Genomic DNA, 18102 nt, shown 5'->3' with positions numbered 1-18102 from the left:
ACTATATCCTTGAGGCACAATATTTTTCTTCTGTTAACACTAGTAAAAGTTATGACATATAACAAATGTTATGACATAAGGTTCCACTTAACATGAAAATTATGAAAACAGAATACATTGTTTACATGTATATGTGGTTCATTTTTATGTAGGCACATCACCTGTGGTTTCAGGCAGAGTATTTCATTAAATATGGGTGACATCAATTGTAAAAGGTTCAGAAGCCCATTGTATAAACATATGTTAGAACATATTACTGCAGCTTTTACTTTTTTAACCATTGATAGTTTTTTTTTCTGATACCTCCAATGTTAAGATTCATTAACAAATATTCAATCATAAAGAAAGAACATGAATTTTAACTCTAGGATCATTGTATAAACCTGATTTAAATGAGATGTTCTGAATTATATATTTATATTCTTTCTTATATGCTTTTACATATTTTTTTGATTTATGTATACATACTTGTTTTTTTGTCTTCCTTTTTTTCCTTTTATATATGTTTACATATTTTCAAACTAGAGATATGTGCATTTTGTTTGTATTTATTTGCATTTGTTGACTGTGTACGGAGAGAGATTTTTCTCTGCATAGATTTTTAACCTGCACTTGTTCTGGGGATGTGATGTCACTGAGAGATATCATCACACAATGTGTATTACCTTTTAAATAAGGGTGTTTCTTCATGGTCAGTTAGTACTGAAGTAGCTGTCTGAGCAAAATTGCAGCCTACTGCTGATTTATGGTCATGAGTCTTCATCAAAATATCATTTCTACATCAGTGCTATGTTTTGCTTTTTTGTTTGGATTGCATTGCTGGTACATGCAATGCTGTTTCAAGCTCTCCATGCACTTGTTTGGGATTATAATGTATATGTATTTACACACACATGAAAAAATGTATATGAATATGTGTGTAATGCTTTGAACTGAAGGTATTTCTTAATGATCCCTTATCATTTTGTTTAAGAATGATGTATCATAAAAATCAAAATTTATTCAGATTCAAGAGTCCTCAACTCAAAATTATTTTGATATAGGCATAACAGCACATAACAGCAACATGTTATAAGCAAAAGCTATTTTGATGCTGCATATTTGCTTCTTGAAATACATAAATTACAGTGATCTTTATTCTTTTATTTCAGGTCCCATACCAAGGGCGCAATGTGCAGCTTATAAGGGTACGGAATCCTTGGGGGCAAGTTGAATGGAACGGTGCTTGGAGCGACAAGTCAGTATTTAAAAGTGCATTTGACTTATAACGCAACTATAACTCCTTTGAAGAATAATGCTTCTCCTATATAAAAAGGGGGGAGTATGCATACTTCTAGTGTTTCTACTTTTACAAAGCTATTTGTATTCTGAGAAAATAGCACTGAGAAATATATTGCTACAGGAAGAGGTAAGGAGTTTGATACTCTTTATGTATCTGTAGTCTTAGAAACAGAATATTCTACAAACACTACAGAGTTGTAGGAAGGTTAGCCTGGTTGTTCATACCTCTCATTTAGAGTAAGAAATCTGGACAAAGCCTAAATTAATAGGGGAACAAAGGCCCAAAAATTAGCGACATGTTTTAAATATTGCTCTTAAAAAGTTACAGAATAACAGAATTTGAATTAGCATGCATATTTTGAAACCCAAATGTTTATCATTATTTAGTGATGTCAGTCCTCAGTGATTTGATATAAACATACATAAGTGTTACGATAATCTTAAATTTGACCTGCATGTACATAACTGCATTAAAAAAATCACCAAAAACTAGGGATGTTTATAGAGCCAAAAACTTTCTCACAAATGCAACTAAAACTGCACTCACCACTACTTACCTCCTTCCTTCACTATGTTATGGCACTCCTATCCTTACTAACCTCAAGACATCACAAAAAGCAAAACTTGAACAGTGGTATAATAAAGTGAATACATTTTCAGCAAATACCCATTTCAGAACCCAGCACTGTATATCACTAAAAAGCGTAAATTGGTTAGAACTACCCCATCAGCTAACATCTACACAGCTTCTCACCACCTATAAAATTATCCAGCATCTACCTGTTTGTCCAGCAATAAATACCATTCTACATAATTATCTCCCCACTTGGCCATTATAGGTTAGTACTAAGCGAGCCATTGGAAGCCTAGGCAATTATCCCTTGTGAGACGCAAACCTTGCACCTTGTGTTTGTAAGGCAAACACCTTAACCATTAGGCCACCCTCCCAACTCTGTGTTCCAGTGACCAAAAAACTCCTTTCCATCCACAAACTTATCAAATCTGCTGGGGATGATTTGTACTCATACCATGTTGCTAAAGCCTGAAACTCCTTACCTGTATCCATCAGGTCAATACCCTCCCTCCAGTCCTTTAAAAAACATTCTGAAAGACTTCCTACCAAAATATGGCTCATTCTTGCTCTACTCCAGGATAAGCTATATCCCTAAATATGAACAAGTACATGTACATAACGTACACCTCCTTAGACCCCCATCTTTACTCACTTCTTTACTTCAATGAGTTTCTCTCCCCTGACTCTCTATCTAAATATTTTACAACCCCTTCTTCTTTTTCATATTGCAATTCCTGTTTGTATTATACTAACTTATCTTTAATTTATCTAAATTGGCTGAAATTTCTATAAATATTAAATTATTGTCATAAAAGTTGTATCTGTTCTCAATCAATGTTTTCACATCCTGTCTAATTTGATATAATTATTCAAATTGTAGGTCTTTTCATATTATTTTTGAAGAATGTAGAATTATTGTTTTTAAAATATTTTTTAAATACTTTACAGCTTTTCTCCCCAGGCCTCCATTGAAAATGGGCACCTACTCAGTTGGACTTTTCCGGTAATTAAATGTCAATACATTTGCCAGAAAATCACACATTTTATGAAGGACTGACCAAACATATGAGACAAAAATCTGGACAGTTGTGAGGTATGTGGCTATAAGTCACATTTGCCCTGTGGATGTAAGGAATATGCAGTGATATGTGATTTGTGGGATCTAATCTGCAGAGTTAGCAGTGTGTCAGTAGGCAACCTTAAGGCTATGACAATGTGCTACCTGTAAAGAGAGAATGACTACTGTAGCAGGGACTAGGAAAGAGATGAAATCTGCAACAGCATAATGTTGATCTGGTTTGTTGCATTATTAGTTTATTAGTAATAACCAAAAGAAAAAGTGTACCAGGAACAAGCCAGGAAAAAGACCCACCAGGTCCTAAACCGAGAGCACAAACTAAACACACTGTTGTGCTACGAGAACCAAGTTTTTTAAGTAGTAGACCCAAATGGTGTATGTCCAGGAATGCAAATTTGCCACTGTTGAAAATAATCTTCCAAAATCCAGTTAGGAACAAATCACCGCTTTATTACCAAGATGTACAGAACAAAAAACAAGTAATGTCACGAGCGCTTTCGCCCGGTCTTACCGGGCTTTTTCAAGTGTTTATTAGTTTATTAGTACCACATTGCTGCATAATTTCCTTACCAAATAAAACATGTTTTGATGTCATCACCTGACACCGCGTATGAGGTATTTGTAGGAAAGTGCTATATCAAAGACTATGTAGGAAGCAGATATAATTTACACAGGGTGGTTCTTTCTTGTTAAGTGGTTGTACAGCCAGACAGAAAATCTTAATCCTTTTCAGAAGAGATGCTTTGTTGAAATTGCTTACATTTGAGTATTTTCTACTTAAGGCAAGCAGATAGCTTCGCACAGACGGCAAGTGCAATGGCCCAAAACTAAATAGCATAAATCCAAAGAACGGCCAGCACCACACAGAGAAGCAAAAGACTTTATTAAGTCTTAATCATAGTCCCTTTAGTAAAATGAAATACAAAAATCTTCACAAATCTTCACACACACAGACTGGTTTCAGCCCAAAAGCCTTTATCAATGTGAATCAACACCCAATAGTGTTCTCTTTTATGTACAAATAGTCACCCTTACAACCAATCCAAAAACCCTAATAGTTAACTAACCTAACTATTACCATACCTTTAATATAAAAAATGAACATCCCTTTTAACAAAAAATACACAACAACACATATAATATATGCTGTGCACATCATACTAAAACATAATTATAAATGTTTGTAAATGTTCATTCAGACCCCGGGGGGGGGGGATAACCCACCCAGTCTAATGAGCCATGCTTTTTCCTTTTTATTCAGAAATTCATGCCAGTTAGTTTTATTAAATCTTTCACTGCCCACCTTATCAATAATAATAAAATGAAAATTGGCCGTATTATGAACAAGAGTGTGTTCATACAGTGCATTAGTAATAACTTTGTTCCTTATATTACTCAGAAGTTCTGAAATACGCAGTCAAAGATTTAATAAAACTTACTGGCATGAATTTCTGAATAAAAAGAAAAAAGCGTGGATCATTAAACTGGGTGGGTTATTCCCACCGGGTCTGAATAAACATTTGTAAACATTTATAATTATGTGTTAGTATGATGTGCACAACATATATTATATGTATTGTATATTTTTTGTTAAAAGGTATGTTCATTTTTTATATTAAAGGTCTGGTAATAGTTAGGTTAGTTAACTATTAGGGTTTTTGGATTGGTTGTAAGGGTGACTATTAGTGTATAAAAGAGAACACCATTGGGTATTGAGTCACATTGATAAAGGCTTTTGGACCGAATCCAGTCTGTGTGTGAAGATTTGTGAAGATATTTGTATTTCATTTTACTTAAGGGACTATGATTAAGACTTAATAAAGTCTTTTGATTCTCTGTGTGCTGCTGGCCGTATTTACTACCTAAGCCTTTCCTGATTTGACCAGGAACTTTAGTGGTAAGTCTCTCTCCAGCATGGCTGTACTCTGAGCAATAATGCTCTTCATTTTGAACATACAGCATGAACAAAATAGTTCCATTTAGTGCACTGAGGAAGTATGACTTAATTTCAAGCTGACTGCACTTTTAGGCCCTGTTTTTGGATTAGAATCAAATGTGTGTATCTGATTTTTTTATTTCTTTGTATGGGTTTGCTTTGTAGTTGAACCACTGTGAGGATTCTCATTTAAGGGGGTTGTTTTGCTTTGACTGTTATCAGGAATATACTTTGACAGTGCCCTAACAGGGTCATTTGCATATATCCCATTATCCTCTTTTACAAGAGGTTTTAAGGAATCACACAGTGAAAACTCTAGCTTGGCCAGGATTTTCCTGTCGTTTTTACTAATTGGTTTGGCTGTGTGTCCTGTTTACTCTTTTATTTAGCACTCTCTGCTGGACTGTACCACAGTCATAATGGCAGTTCGCTCATCATGTTAAGCTAATTGTACACCCTCTTCTGCAAGGAATGCTAACAAATGTACTTATGGAAGATTTATTAATTTGTTTCATCAGCAGATCATGTTCTTCCTCTTGAGGTAAAGATTACAGTGTAAATGAATGCCATATTTATGCCTCTTTTCTTTTAGTAATACAACTCGTTTAAAACATGCTTTTTAAAGACAAGTGTACATGTAAATTAAGTTACTAGCTATTTGAACTCTATTCTTTCTCATCAGACTTCAGTTTTATTAGTGTGTGTGTGTGTGTGTGTGTGTGTGTGTGTGTGTGTGTGTGTGTGTGTGTGTGTGTGTGTGTGTGTGTCCAGTAAAAGAAATGTCAAATAAAAACCTCGTAAGTAGGAATAATAGTTTATTAAGAAGTAGGAAACTCAGAAGAGTGAAGCTGTGGTGAGACCAGCACTAGTAGCAGCCAGGCAGTAGCCATTCATGCGACTCCCCTCTTTTCATTGTTCTTGACAAGCTAATTCTTTGCTTTCAGTAAGTACTGCTTGATTTGTTTCTAACTCCAGAATATCTGCCTAAATACTTCATCCTTAAATTTTCAGGGTCTACGTATTAGCTTCCCGTCAAGTGTTTGGCAGTGCCCTGTACAGACACAAACACCTTGAATGACATTTTTCCTGTAAAAGCACAACAGAAATTTGGCCAATACCTAATTGCACACAGGACAACTAGATTGGAGTGATAAGCACTGTCCCCAGAGTTGCAAACCAGATACTCCTGAAATTGCTATATATTCTCACCCCAACTGTCTAATGAATAAAAAAGGGTCTGTTGCCATGGATATGAACTTTCCCACTATCTCCGTTACAAGCTTGGTGGATATGGGCATCCTGAGTCAATGCAGAAATTGCCTCCTGTTTACTGACAACCAGTTAATCGTCAAACAAACTGATAAGGTATGTCAGATATGTATTTACACAATGCCACTGGAGATAAAGCTGTCACGTAAAAGTACTCAATGTCAATGAGGTTGCCAGTAGTACACACGCTGCACCCATCACACACAATTCAAAGCAGACATATAAACTGACATATGCTGAAGCACTTAAATGTAACCTTCCTAAACCTCAAAGACCTTCTAGATGAAGTACACTTCTAGATGAAGTACAACAAATACCCAAAGCAGCCCCAAATGCACTTTTTCAAAACAACACCCACATCAACACATGCAGCCACATTTCATGGAGTCTCTACTACTAAGCCCATAAGTCACACCACCATGCAATCCAACATTCTGGTCATTGGAGACTCCATCGTGAGACACACTGATGTCCCTCTCACCAGGCTGAGTAAGGAGAAAGTCATGGCCAGTTGCTTATCAGAGGTTAGAGTCCACCACATTACACACGTACTCAGGGCATGGGACCTCAAGTACCAGTATGGCTCAGTCCCCATGTGGGAGTAAATGACCTGAGACATACCTCCCTAGTCTACATGAAGAAAGACATCGTGGGACTCTCGGAATATGTGTCTCAGGGTGGTGTGCGCCTAGCACTGAGCAGCATTTTACCTTCTCCAAGGATGATGCCACATTACGAACAAAGGATAACTGACTTTAATAACTGGCCTAGTTTCTGGTGTCATTCTAAGGGGGGCAATATTTGTCAGCATGGAAGGAGATGGTCAACAAACCATGCTGCTTTGCCAGAGATGGTTTGCACCTCTCCCCTCTAAGCTTTCCAGTATTAGCTAAAACATTATCTTCCCCCATAGTGCCTTTTTAGGCAATGCCAAACTGAAAGTACTTCCAATATAGCAAATCTAAACCGAGAAAATCTAAAGGTATTACTGTTCAATGCTAGGAGTCTAAACAAAAAATGTCACTCCCTAGAAGCTGTCATCACCCTACAGAATGCTGACATCTGTGTGGTCTCTGAGACATGGTGTAAAGCCACGGAGAGCACACCAACAGTGAAAGGTTATAATGCCTTCCACACATTTAGACCAGCTACTACACAGATAGGGACTAAAGGTGGAGGTGTCTCAATTAACATAAAAAATAAATACATCTCAAGGTTTGTCAAACAGGACAATGTACTTGAGCTGCTCCATGTTCAAATCACCATAGGCAAAATCCAATACCACTTCCTTGCAAGCTATAACCCCACCTCTATGACCCAGGAAACCCATATCATGTGTTTAACCTTATTGGAAACACTCACCATCCAACCCAATACCATATTCATGGGTGACTTTAATCACCTCACTATTAACTGGGAATTCTATACAGCACCCAACATACAAGCACAGAGATTCCTGGATTTTGTGAACAAAAACATCCTGGACCAAATTGTCAATGCATCAACCAGGGGTGCAACTATACTGGATCTGGCCATCATTAATATGGGAGAGTGCTGCACACCCCCTACTGTAATGTCTTCCCTGGTAAGGTCAGACCACAAAATAGTCTCCTTTGAAGTAAAAATAAAACCTGGACCCCCAGCTAAACCTGGAATATTTGGGACCTTCTCTAAGGCTAACTTCCTGCTATTAAGTGATAACTTGGCAAAATGTCAAACCCCCATAAACCCTGAGAACACTGCCTCCTATGCAGAACTGTTTACAAAAACCCTGTACAAGCATGTTAATAGCTGCATAGAGGCAGCTGTACCCACCAGGAAAAAGTACAGAACTAACTCAAGAAACAAGCTATCCTAGTGGAATCACAAATTCAACAGGCTGTATAAGAATATGTATAATATATATATATATATATATATATATATCTATATATATATATATATATATATATATATATATATATATATATATAGTATAATATATAATATATAAGTACATATAAGAATATGTATTTCTGTAGAAGGAAGAAAATGATGGCAAAAATTAAGAGCTGCAGCATCCAGCAGGATAAAAACCCTCTCATCAAACCAAACAAGAAACTCAGAGGACAAATAAAGTCTACCAAAGCCAAATTTGAGGTAAATTTGGTCTCCCAGGCCAAGGACAACCACAAGGCATTCTTCAGCTATGTCCACATCCTCAAAGACATTACACAATTGTGTGCAGAGCTCATTGTAAATGGAGCAACCTATACTGAGCCATAAGATATAGCAAACCTACTGGTCAATAACTTCAGCTCCAACTTTACTCTTCTCTTCCCCTCAACCTTCCCTCAGGTAATACCGTCAAATATGACTACCCTGCTATCACTAGGGAACAGGTCCTTTGTGCTCTGTCTAAGGCCAAGAACACTGCATCAACGGGACCAGACAATATCCCAGGATGTCTTCTAAATAGCATGAAACATGACCTATCAGGCCCTCTGGAATTGCTGTTTAATTGTAGGCTCCAAACAGGTTTTGTGCCTCATGAATGGAGCCATTTCTCTGCACAAAGGTGGGCCATCTACAGACCCTGGAAACTACAGACCCATAAGTTTCACTAGAGTTATATGTAAAACCATGGAATGAATTATCATGGAAATGATCAATAAGTGATATAGTAAACCTCCAGACACTGGATCCAACCCAATTTGGTTTTGCCAAGGGCAGGTCATGCCTACTCAACCTGGTGGACTTCTTTGAGGAGGTCACCAAAGTAATGGATGAGGGCAAAATTGTTCACACTGCCTACCTTGACCTGGTCAAGGCATTTGACACAATCTCCCACTCAGGCATTGCTGACAAACTGAAGAAGTTAGGTAAAAACCTGTATGTCACCCAGTGTATAGCCAACTGGCTCACAGACAAGACCCAGGAAGTTAGGACTGGGGAGTCCACCTCTACAAATAGGCTAGTCACTAGTGGAGTCCCTCAGGGATCAGTCATTGGACCACTCCTTTTTGGCATTTACTTCTCTGAAGTCAAGGCCAATGCCAATTGTTTCTGGCTGACTAAATTTGCAGATGATTGCAAATTAGAAGCATCACAGAATCCCCCACAGACACAAATGTTCTCCAGGAAGGGCTGACACAGACAGATAACTGGTGTCAGAGCCATGGACTAAAACTAAATGCCAAGAAATGCATAATAGTATCCTTCAGGAAGTCATCCACCCCTGGTAACTATCATATTGACAACAAACCCCTTACAGTTCACCCAGTAGTCGGGGACTTGGGGACACATATAGACAGTAATCTAGCCTTTGACCAGCACAAGTCTACGGTAGTAAGGAAATCATTCTATGTTGTGCAGCTTGTAAACAAAGATATGACATCTAAGTCCAAGGAAGTCATTGTTCCACTGTATTTGGCAATCATCAGACCTATCATTGAGTCCAATGCCCCTTTTGGTATGTACCTAACCAGGGAGATCCAACAACTGGAATGGCCACAGTGGTTCCTCACTAAAAGAATATAGGGAGTAAGTAAAATGTCCTATGCAGAGTGCCCCAAGGCCCTATCCCTGTATTTTGTCTCCTACAGGCTTTTGAGTGGATATCTGTGCCTGGCATACAGGGCATTGACAGATCCCACTCTGATGGACCTCCTGCAAATCCACAAAACAAACAGCACCAAACTTACCTGCTCTAAAGACTTAAACTTTGCATGTGATATAAATAGGACCTGCTTGACAGACAGGTATGTAGCCCAGAAACTATCCCGTCTCTGGAACAAGCTCACCATCTATGTGAAGCAGAGATCCTCCCTAACCCAATTCAAGTGCAACTTGGGCAATTGGATGGGGAACAGGAAATTCATCCCTGGTTTGGCACATATGTCTCTGATAGACACAGGCAACCTGTAAGTGGTTCATCTCTCAGCCCCCTGCTTTTAAATGTTTCGTCACCCAAGCCCCTTCTTACACTTATCAAGAGTATCAGAACTGGTCAGAGATTTGAGATGCATGACTAGGTTTAAAAAGTCCCTTGTGGTCATCAGCCCAGTAAACACATATAAACTTATGGATCTATGAACCAATGAATTCTTGCCATGCTTCAGGGAGTGTGGCATTTTCTGTGATAACTACTGTGAATAGTTTTAATAAATTCTCTATAAGAAAAAGCTTTTGTCTGCAGAAGTCAATGAAAACAGTTTAAGTGGAATTTCATTTGGCATACATGACAAAAGTGTATAAGAAAGTAAATAAATGCAAGCAAAGGGACCTAGGAATACTGAAACTCTGGATGCATTATCAGGCAGCATGGCTAATATAGAAAAGGGTACAGTTTTCCTCTAAGAAAGTTGAGCTATATCTGATTCCAGTGAAGCAGTATTGTTAGAGGCAATCCTGACCAAAATCCAAGAGGTCAACTGAAAATTGAAGGAGTTTATGGATAAAACTTTCAAAAGAAGTACTGCAGTTCATGAGATGATATTTGACCATACAGACATCATAAGGAAATGTGCCATGAGCATAAGGAAGTGAAGGAACAATGTTTCAGTTTGAAAGTGAAGTTAGCAATGCTCAGTTGTATGTAAAGTGAAGTGAATATGAGAACTGGGTAGAGAAAGGATATGGTTGTGATGGGAGTCCTGGAGAAAAAAGAAGGGATGGACTGTGTTGCATTTATGAAGGACAAGTTAATGCTCTGGACTGGCTTATAGGTACTTGTTTGCATAAGAAATGAAAGACGTATGTTTTTTGGTCAGGGCCAGCAGTGGTGGCAGCCAGAAAATAAGATATTTTGCTATGATTTCAGGCCTGTTTAAATCAGAGCTGTAACTAAGGCAGGGTGAGGGGTTCAAGATGTTAGGAGGGCACAGTTGGCAGGCACAGTGATGTGGGAATGTAGTGCCAGCTTCATAAATAAATACCAATACTGCATTTATTGATGTGGCCAAAGTGCTCAGGATGTGCTGATTTAAGTGTAGCAAGCAGCTTGTTATAGTTTTACAGCAGAAATGATTCTTCTTTAGTCTCTAACTATGGTATACTTTTTTCTCATCTTTTAGTCGAGGGGTCACCAACTGGGGGAACAGCACAGGGTGTTAGATGACCCAGCTGTGGTTCTGATTATTTTTATGTTGGAAGCCAGGCAAAATCTATAAAACAGCAGAAAATATCTATAAAACTCTTGGCTCAATCTTTGTAAAGCAGCCATTTTTGCCTTTTCCTGTTAATTGCAATGTAGTTTACCATGGTTACCATGGTTCTTATAATTTGTAAATATACATAGTGCTGCAGTCAGTGGTACTGATGCTATATCTCATATATACCTAAAATATTCTGCTGTAGTGACAGAGAAATTTCTGGGTTTATGTGACTCCTGAAATTATTAGTATCCCCATAATGCAACTGGTTAACACGTCAAATAAATAGAAACAGCAAGGAAAATGGGGAAAAGAAAACTGGTCAGTCAAAATAATTGTAAAAGTCATTTGAATTTATGGTGAAACATGTTGTGGCCTTGAAAAGTTAAGTGAGAAAGTTAACATGCAGATTATGTGAATTAGTTGCTATTCTCTCAGGCTTTTACCTAATATTCAGAATATTTTTATTGTTAAAATGACAATTTAAGCATGGTATACATTTCTTAATTACAAAACTGTTTAGTCTATGATCTTTGCCATATCTCAAATGAGTAAACATACCAGTTAACTCCATTTCATTAATTTTTCTTTAGTGCTCCTGAGTGGCAAAGAATTGATCCTTCTGTAGCCAAACGTCTGTCCCAGAGATCATTAGATGATGGTGAATTTTGGTAAGTTTTGACTGCTCTTGAATTAAATCATGCATTTCCTGAAGGAATATATTTTTCAGTCGATTTGAGTAATACAGATCCTGTTCACTTCTGAGCTGATTTGCACCTAATAGGAATCACAGTACCTGTCTTTAGCCCAAACTTTGGGAAGGTAAAAACTTGGAGGCCAGATTTGTAGTGGTTAGTCCTATCATGCTCACCCTAAAATGAAAACTTCTAACACATCTTAGAGAACAATTTTAAAGATTAAACATTAAGCAGGGTTTCTGATTAAGCTGATTGTCTTTTTTCTACTGCAGTATTAGTGACCCTGGCAGGGTGACCTGCAAAAATATTATAAGAACATTGGGAGAACTAGTTATATAAAATCATTGCTTTGAAACCAGATAAACAGAAATGAACTGTAGAAGTCACGTTTGCTAGTCTCACTAAACTGTATGGAGAGATCTTGCAAGCTTTAGGGGTATTTAAATGTTTTACTGCTCATAGGGTGGATATGGTGGTGCAGTGGTTAACATTGTCACCACACAGCAAGAGGTTCTACAGTTCAATCCTCGGCTGGGGTGCCTTCTGTGCGGAGTCTGTATGTCCTCCCTGTGGTTGCATGGGTTTCCTCCGGGTGTTCTGCTTTCATCACAAAGACATGTTGTAGGTGGATTGGACACTCTAAATTGGCCCTAGGCATGCGTGCATGTGCCTTCCATGGAAGGCTGGGTGCCGGGCTGGCAACTTGACACCATAAAACTCCACTGCCAATCATTAGCGGACAGGTGATCCACTGTGGCAACCCCTAACTGGGAAAAGCTGAAAGAAGAAATGTTTTATTGCTCATGATGTTATGGCCTGTATTTTGAAGTGAACATGGGTCATCATGAGGTCACCCAGGGAGGCAAAAGCTTAACCACTCACCGAGATCTTATCTTTGAAAAATGTATGGCATAGTTGATATTTGGACTACCACTAGGTCACAATAAAACTGAAGTAGGTAAATGTGACAGACACTTGGCACAGACACAGGGTGCCCATCTGTGCTGCAGGTGAATCTGGTAAGCAGTGGATCTGAGAAGCTGGAAGAGTCATCTGAGTGAGATAGGATGATGCAACCAGATGCCTGCTCTCCTGTGCCAGTGGAGGGTTTGGGACTCCACACTGTTTGTGCTGCCTCTTGTGGAGACCAGAAGCCTCACAAATAGAGCTACATTTCCAGAGAAGGGAATGACAGACATCCAGTGCAGAGCATATGGGAGCACATGCCCTGCACAGCTGCCTTCACCTCACTTCCTCTTGTACTGTAGCTGACCAACTGCTGCTGGTTGACGGTTTCTGTCTCTGGTCTCTAATTTCATGGAGGACTTGTTGCCTGGCCTTATGAGTAGAGTAGCCACTAGACACTGCCCTCTGATGAGGCATAAGGCCAGTCATGTCCAGCAGAACTGAAGTGAGCTGTATGATTGCAGCAATCAAGTGCAGAAAGGTTGAGAAGCACACAACAAATACTGAGATACACCAAGATGATGTTTGGGGAGCTCAGTTTGTTTAAACCATAGTACAAAAGAAAAAAAAGGCAAATGGCAGGAGATTAATAAGAAAAAATTGTAACACTGTACCATTATTTATTTCATGTCAATTGTTCAGACAGATTAGTATCATAGTAGTTTCTTATAAGCATCTTGAATCTAGTCTTCAGGTATGCATCTTATTTTGTAGACTTGGCCAGCAAGACACATGCAAATATGTTTTATATGAATTACACGCACCAACAGAATGATCAGTGAGGTTTAGACTCCCTGGAAACATCTGTAGGGTAAGTCTATCCAGACATATTTCATCGCTGCCCTGCAAAAGACTGCCTTGTGCATCCTGCCTGTGGATACAGACATTACGTCTAAATGAATCATGCCTAAGATATCAGACACTGACATGACTGAAAAAAAGTCATGGGGTGAAGGCAGTCAGAGCCTTTCACATTAGCACCTCTAGAACATATTGGTGTCCCGGAGTTAGTACAAAAGGTTAAGATTATAAGATGACAGCAAGCTACTTCTTACAGTCCACGGTTTTATTACCTCAGTGTCCATTTGCATACTATATGACTGTAAGCAAGTCACTTAAGAAGACAGTTGTCAGAATGTGCAGTTATGATTACCCAATAATATCTGTTGCTAGTTTTAGAAATGTCAGGATTCACCATCATTTTAGTCGTACAGGTAACTTTTTTTCTGTACAACATGACAGCTCAACAGAAATGATGATAACACTTTAGTAATCTCAAGCACAATGGCCGTATGTTTAGAAATGGTATGCATTAAGAGGGTATGTACATTGTTAAAATGGAAATATCCTATAATAATCTTAAAGTCGCTATGGCTATGATACATATTCACAATGTGCACAAATACTGTAGCAGCCTTATTTTATTTAACATCACGCCCCCCCCCCCCCCCTTAAATGGAAAAATCTATTTTTCAAATTATGAAACAAGGTGCTGCATAAATAATGCACTATGCATTCAACATTCTGGTCTGATCCTGCAAATACTTACTCAATAAATATAAACCAAAAGATGATTTTCAGTCTTCTCAGAAATGCATTACTAACAAGAACAGTATGATCTGTAAGACCTCTCTTTATTACTCTAGCACAACTTCAAAAACAATTTAGTACCCAGATTTTGGACCACTTCTGGTCATTCAAATATACCAGAAATGGAACTGGAAATGGTATTTGAACCTGTGTCAGGAAAACTTTCAGACAGATAGTTATAAGAAAGATTAGTACTTTTACATTCACTAAATAAAGCAGAGTTAGGAGTATCAGGAACAAACATACTGGTGCATTGCTTGGACATCACGCACTCCGTTTCTGAGAATAGTTGAACTTGAACTATCTCCTCATCTCAAATATTGAGCTGAGGTAGCTCTTTTGTCAGTCCAAGAAACGTTTTACTGGATATCGATCAGGTTATGCTCAGCTCAGACTTGTTCAAATGGTTCTCTGGAACACTACTTTCGGGTTAACACTCATGAGGAACTAATGGGGTATGTCATGTTTCATCATACTAACTAAAAAAAAAAAATTTTATTCCTACTTTCTTCCTACTTTATTTTGCTTTTGCGTCATCTTAAAAGTACTCAGTTGTATTTATTACTGCTTGGTGTAACTCATTCTAAGCCTTTTAGTTTAAGCACTTGGGCTTCAGACCAGTTGTTTTACATTAGGAAGGTTTGTGGTCTGCACTGTAGTGGCAGAACAGGTAGCTTACATCCTTCTAAGTTGGGAACTGCTGATTGAGGACTCAGTGTCTGTTATTCTAAAAGTGTATTAATTCTGGTTTAAGCACTTGGGCTTCAGGCCAGTAATTTTACATTAAGAGGGTTCGTGGTCTGCACTCTTGTGGGAAGAGAAGCTGGACTCTGCCCTTCTGAGCTGGGAATTTCTGGTTAAAGGCTTATAGTGCCTGCATATTTGAACTGCTTCTTACTGAAATTGGTACACCTTGTTTGCTGTAGCATAGACTAGATCCAGGCCTGCTGAATCTAGCTTTGTTTGTATAACTTGAGCACTAATCCAGGCATTCTTTAAAGTATTCAATTGTATTTATTACTGCTTGGAAGTAACTTGATTAAAGTGTAGCTATCATTCTAAGTGTTTTGGATTAAGTTTCTGCATATCTGAACTGCTTCTTACTGAAATTGGTACACCTTGTTTGCTGTAGCATAGACTAGATCCAGACCTGCTGAATCTAGCATTGTTTGTATGCTTGTTGTTTGCTTGTTATTTCCCTGAAAAGCTAATTCCACCTAAAACACGGCTTTTCAGTGCTTATGTGGATCCCTAGTGATATCTGCATTGCTTACTGTACTTATTTCCTTGTTTCACTTGAAAGAAAGTTACTGTTTGTCATTTTTGCATTTAAGTTACCTGTAACACATTGCATTTAAGTTAACTGGCACTTGCTCACTAAAGCAATTATATAAGTCAGCACTAAAAAAATTAAAAGCACTACACCCTCACATACTCCCCTTGAGTACCTTGTTCCCCATTGGCCCTTTTTTTCAATTATAAAGGAATTCCCAATACTATTCTATCATGTCCAAAGGTCAGTTGTCAATCTCCTCTCCGGTCCAGCTGGTGAATCTGGGAATCTTGAGGCAATGTTACAACTGCCTCATGTACACAGACAACCCTCTCCTCCTCCCAACAAATTCCAACACATGTGAGAGATGCAACCATATAGCCAAACTGGAGGCTAAACTCTCTCAACTCAGTACTGGCGTAACCAGTCAGGAGGAGAAGGAAACTACACTCACTACAATTCCAGTCTCACATAGACCTACCACGACAGCAAACCAAACACATAAACACACAAAAACATACTCTGAGGCTCTAAATAAAAATCTGCCTAAGCAGCAGAGACCTCCAAAGCAGACACCCAAGCAACCGCTACCCCAGAACAAAACACGTGCAACACATAGCTCACAAAGCCAGTGTGCCGAACAGTCACAGCCCTTAAGGCTAAACAACACACCTGATACACTTGTAATAGGTGACTCTATCATCAGGCACACTGACGTCCCGCTCACCAGGCTGAACAAGGAGAAGGTCACGGTGTGCTGCCTGCCGGGCACTAGGATCCGCCACGTAACACAAGCACTCAGGTCACTCCAAGGCAAGTACAAATATGACTCAGTCATTCTCCATGCTGGTGTGAATGACCTGAGACGTACCTCCCTGGACTACATGAAAAGAGACATAGAGGAGCTCTCTGAGCATGTAGCCCAGGCTGGTATGACCCTGACCTTGAGGAGCATCTTACCCTCACCAAGAATGATACCACAGTATGAAGACAAGATGATCAATTTCAACAATTGGCTTAAGTATTGGTGTCATTCAAAGGGGATCCAATGCCTGTCAGCCTGGGATGACATGCTCGACAAGCCACGATGCTTCGCTAGGGATGGCTTGCACCTGTCACCCCTGGGCTTTCAGATATTGGCAAAGGCTCTTGCTACCCCCATAGTGCCTTTTCTAGGCAAGGCTCAAAAGACAAACCCACCTCCATAGGTATCACAAGGGATAAGAAACTAAGAGTAATGCTACTCAACGCCAGAAGTTTAAACCTCAAGATGCATGCACTCAAAACTCTGATTAGCATGGAGAACATCGATATCTGTGCAGTAACAGAAACCTGGTTCAAGGCTCTCGAAAGCACCCCAGCACTACAAGGTTATACCTCATACCATGCTTTTTGGTCCCAAAACTTGGACTGAACCACAAAAGGAGGGGGAGTATCAATATTCGTCAAAGATATCCACACCTCCAGGTTGGTGGCACAGCACGAAGCATCAGAGACTATCCATGTGCAACTAACAGTGGGTAAAACTGCCTTCCAGTATATAGCCTGCTACAGACCACCCTCCCAAACCCAGGAACCCCACTCGGCCTTCCTGAGAACACTGGAAAATATGAAGGTCTCTCCAAAGACCATTATATTGGGCGACTTCAACTACCCAAACATAGACTGGGAGCATTACTCTACCTCCAACACCCTAGCCCAAAGGTTCCTAGAATTTATAAACTTAAATGCTATGGAACAACTTGTTACCACTCCCACAAGAGGGAAAAACATACTGGACCTGATCATCACCAACATGGGGACTTTATGCTCCAGACCAGAAGTGTATCCCTCACTGGTAAGATCAGACCATAAACTAATCTCACTGGATATTCACATCCCGACCCCACACTCTGCCCAGAAAACCACAGTGAAAAACTTCTCTAAAGCAAATTTCACACTCCTCAAAACCAAGGTGAAATCCTTCAAAGCCCCCGGGCCTGTGGAAAATACGGCCCAGACCGCAGAATCCTTTATAAACACATTCTATGAACACCTTCAGGAATGCATGGATCATGCTATCCCAAATAAAACAAAGACCCAATCCTCCAAATGCAGACGTCCTGTCTGTTGGACCCCAGCCATAAACAAACTATACAATAGAAGGAGGAAGCTATTACATGATAGAGCAAAATCTCAAAAAGGGAAGGCATCTCTGATCAGTATTAGCAAAAAACTACGGGCACTCATAAAATCATCTAAGGCCAGCTTCGATAGAAAAATTGCACAGGACACTAAGAATAATCACAAGGCTTTCTTTAGTTAT

The 18102-nt window shown here is 39.1% G+C and overlaps 1 protein-coding gene across 1 annotated transcript in view; it reads left to right on the top strand.

Annotated features, from left to right (window-relative positions):
• Window positions 1-18102, top strand: part of CAPN9 (calpain 9) — a 626364-nt gene that overhangs the window by 324738 nt on the left and 283524 nt on the right. Inside the window, exons 7-8 of the mRNA XM_044076034.1 lie at window positions 1152-1237; window positions 11864-11941. Of these exons, the coding sequence (XP_043931969.1) occupies window positions 1152-1237; window positions 11864-11941 (164 nt within the window). The remainder of the gene's footprint in view (window positions 1-1151; window positions 1238-11863; window positions 11942-18102) is intronic.

This window comes from Protopterus annectens, chromosome 1.part1 (assembly GCF_019279795.1).
Source record: "Protopterus annectens isolate FY-2018-M chromosome 1.part1, PAN1.0, whole genome shotgun sequence".
Lineage (NCBI taxonomy): Eukaryota > Metazoa > Chordata > Ceratodontiformes > Protopteridae > Protopterus > Protopterus annectens.
This window is presented reverse-complemented; position numbering and strand designations above follow the sequence as displayed.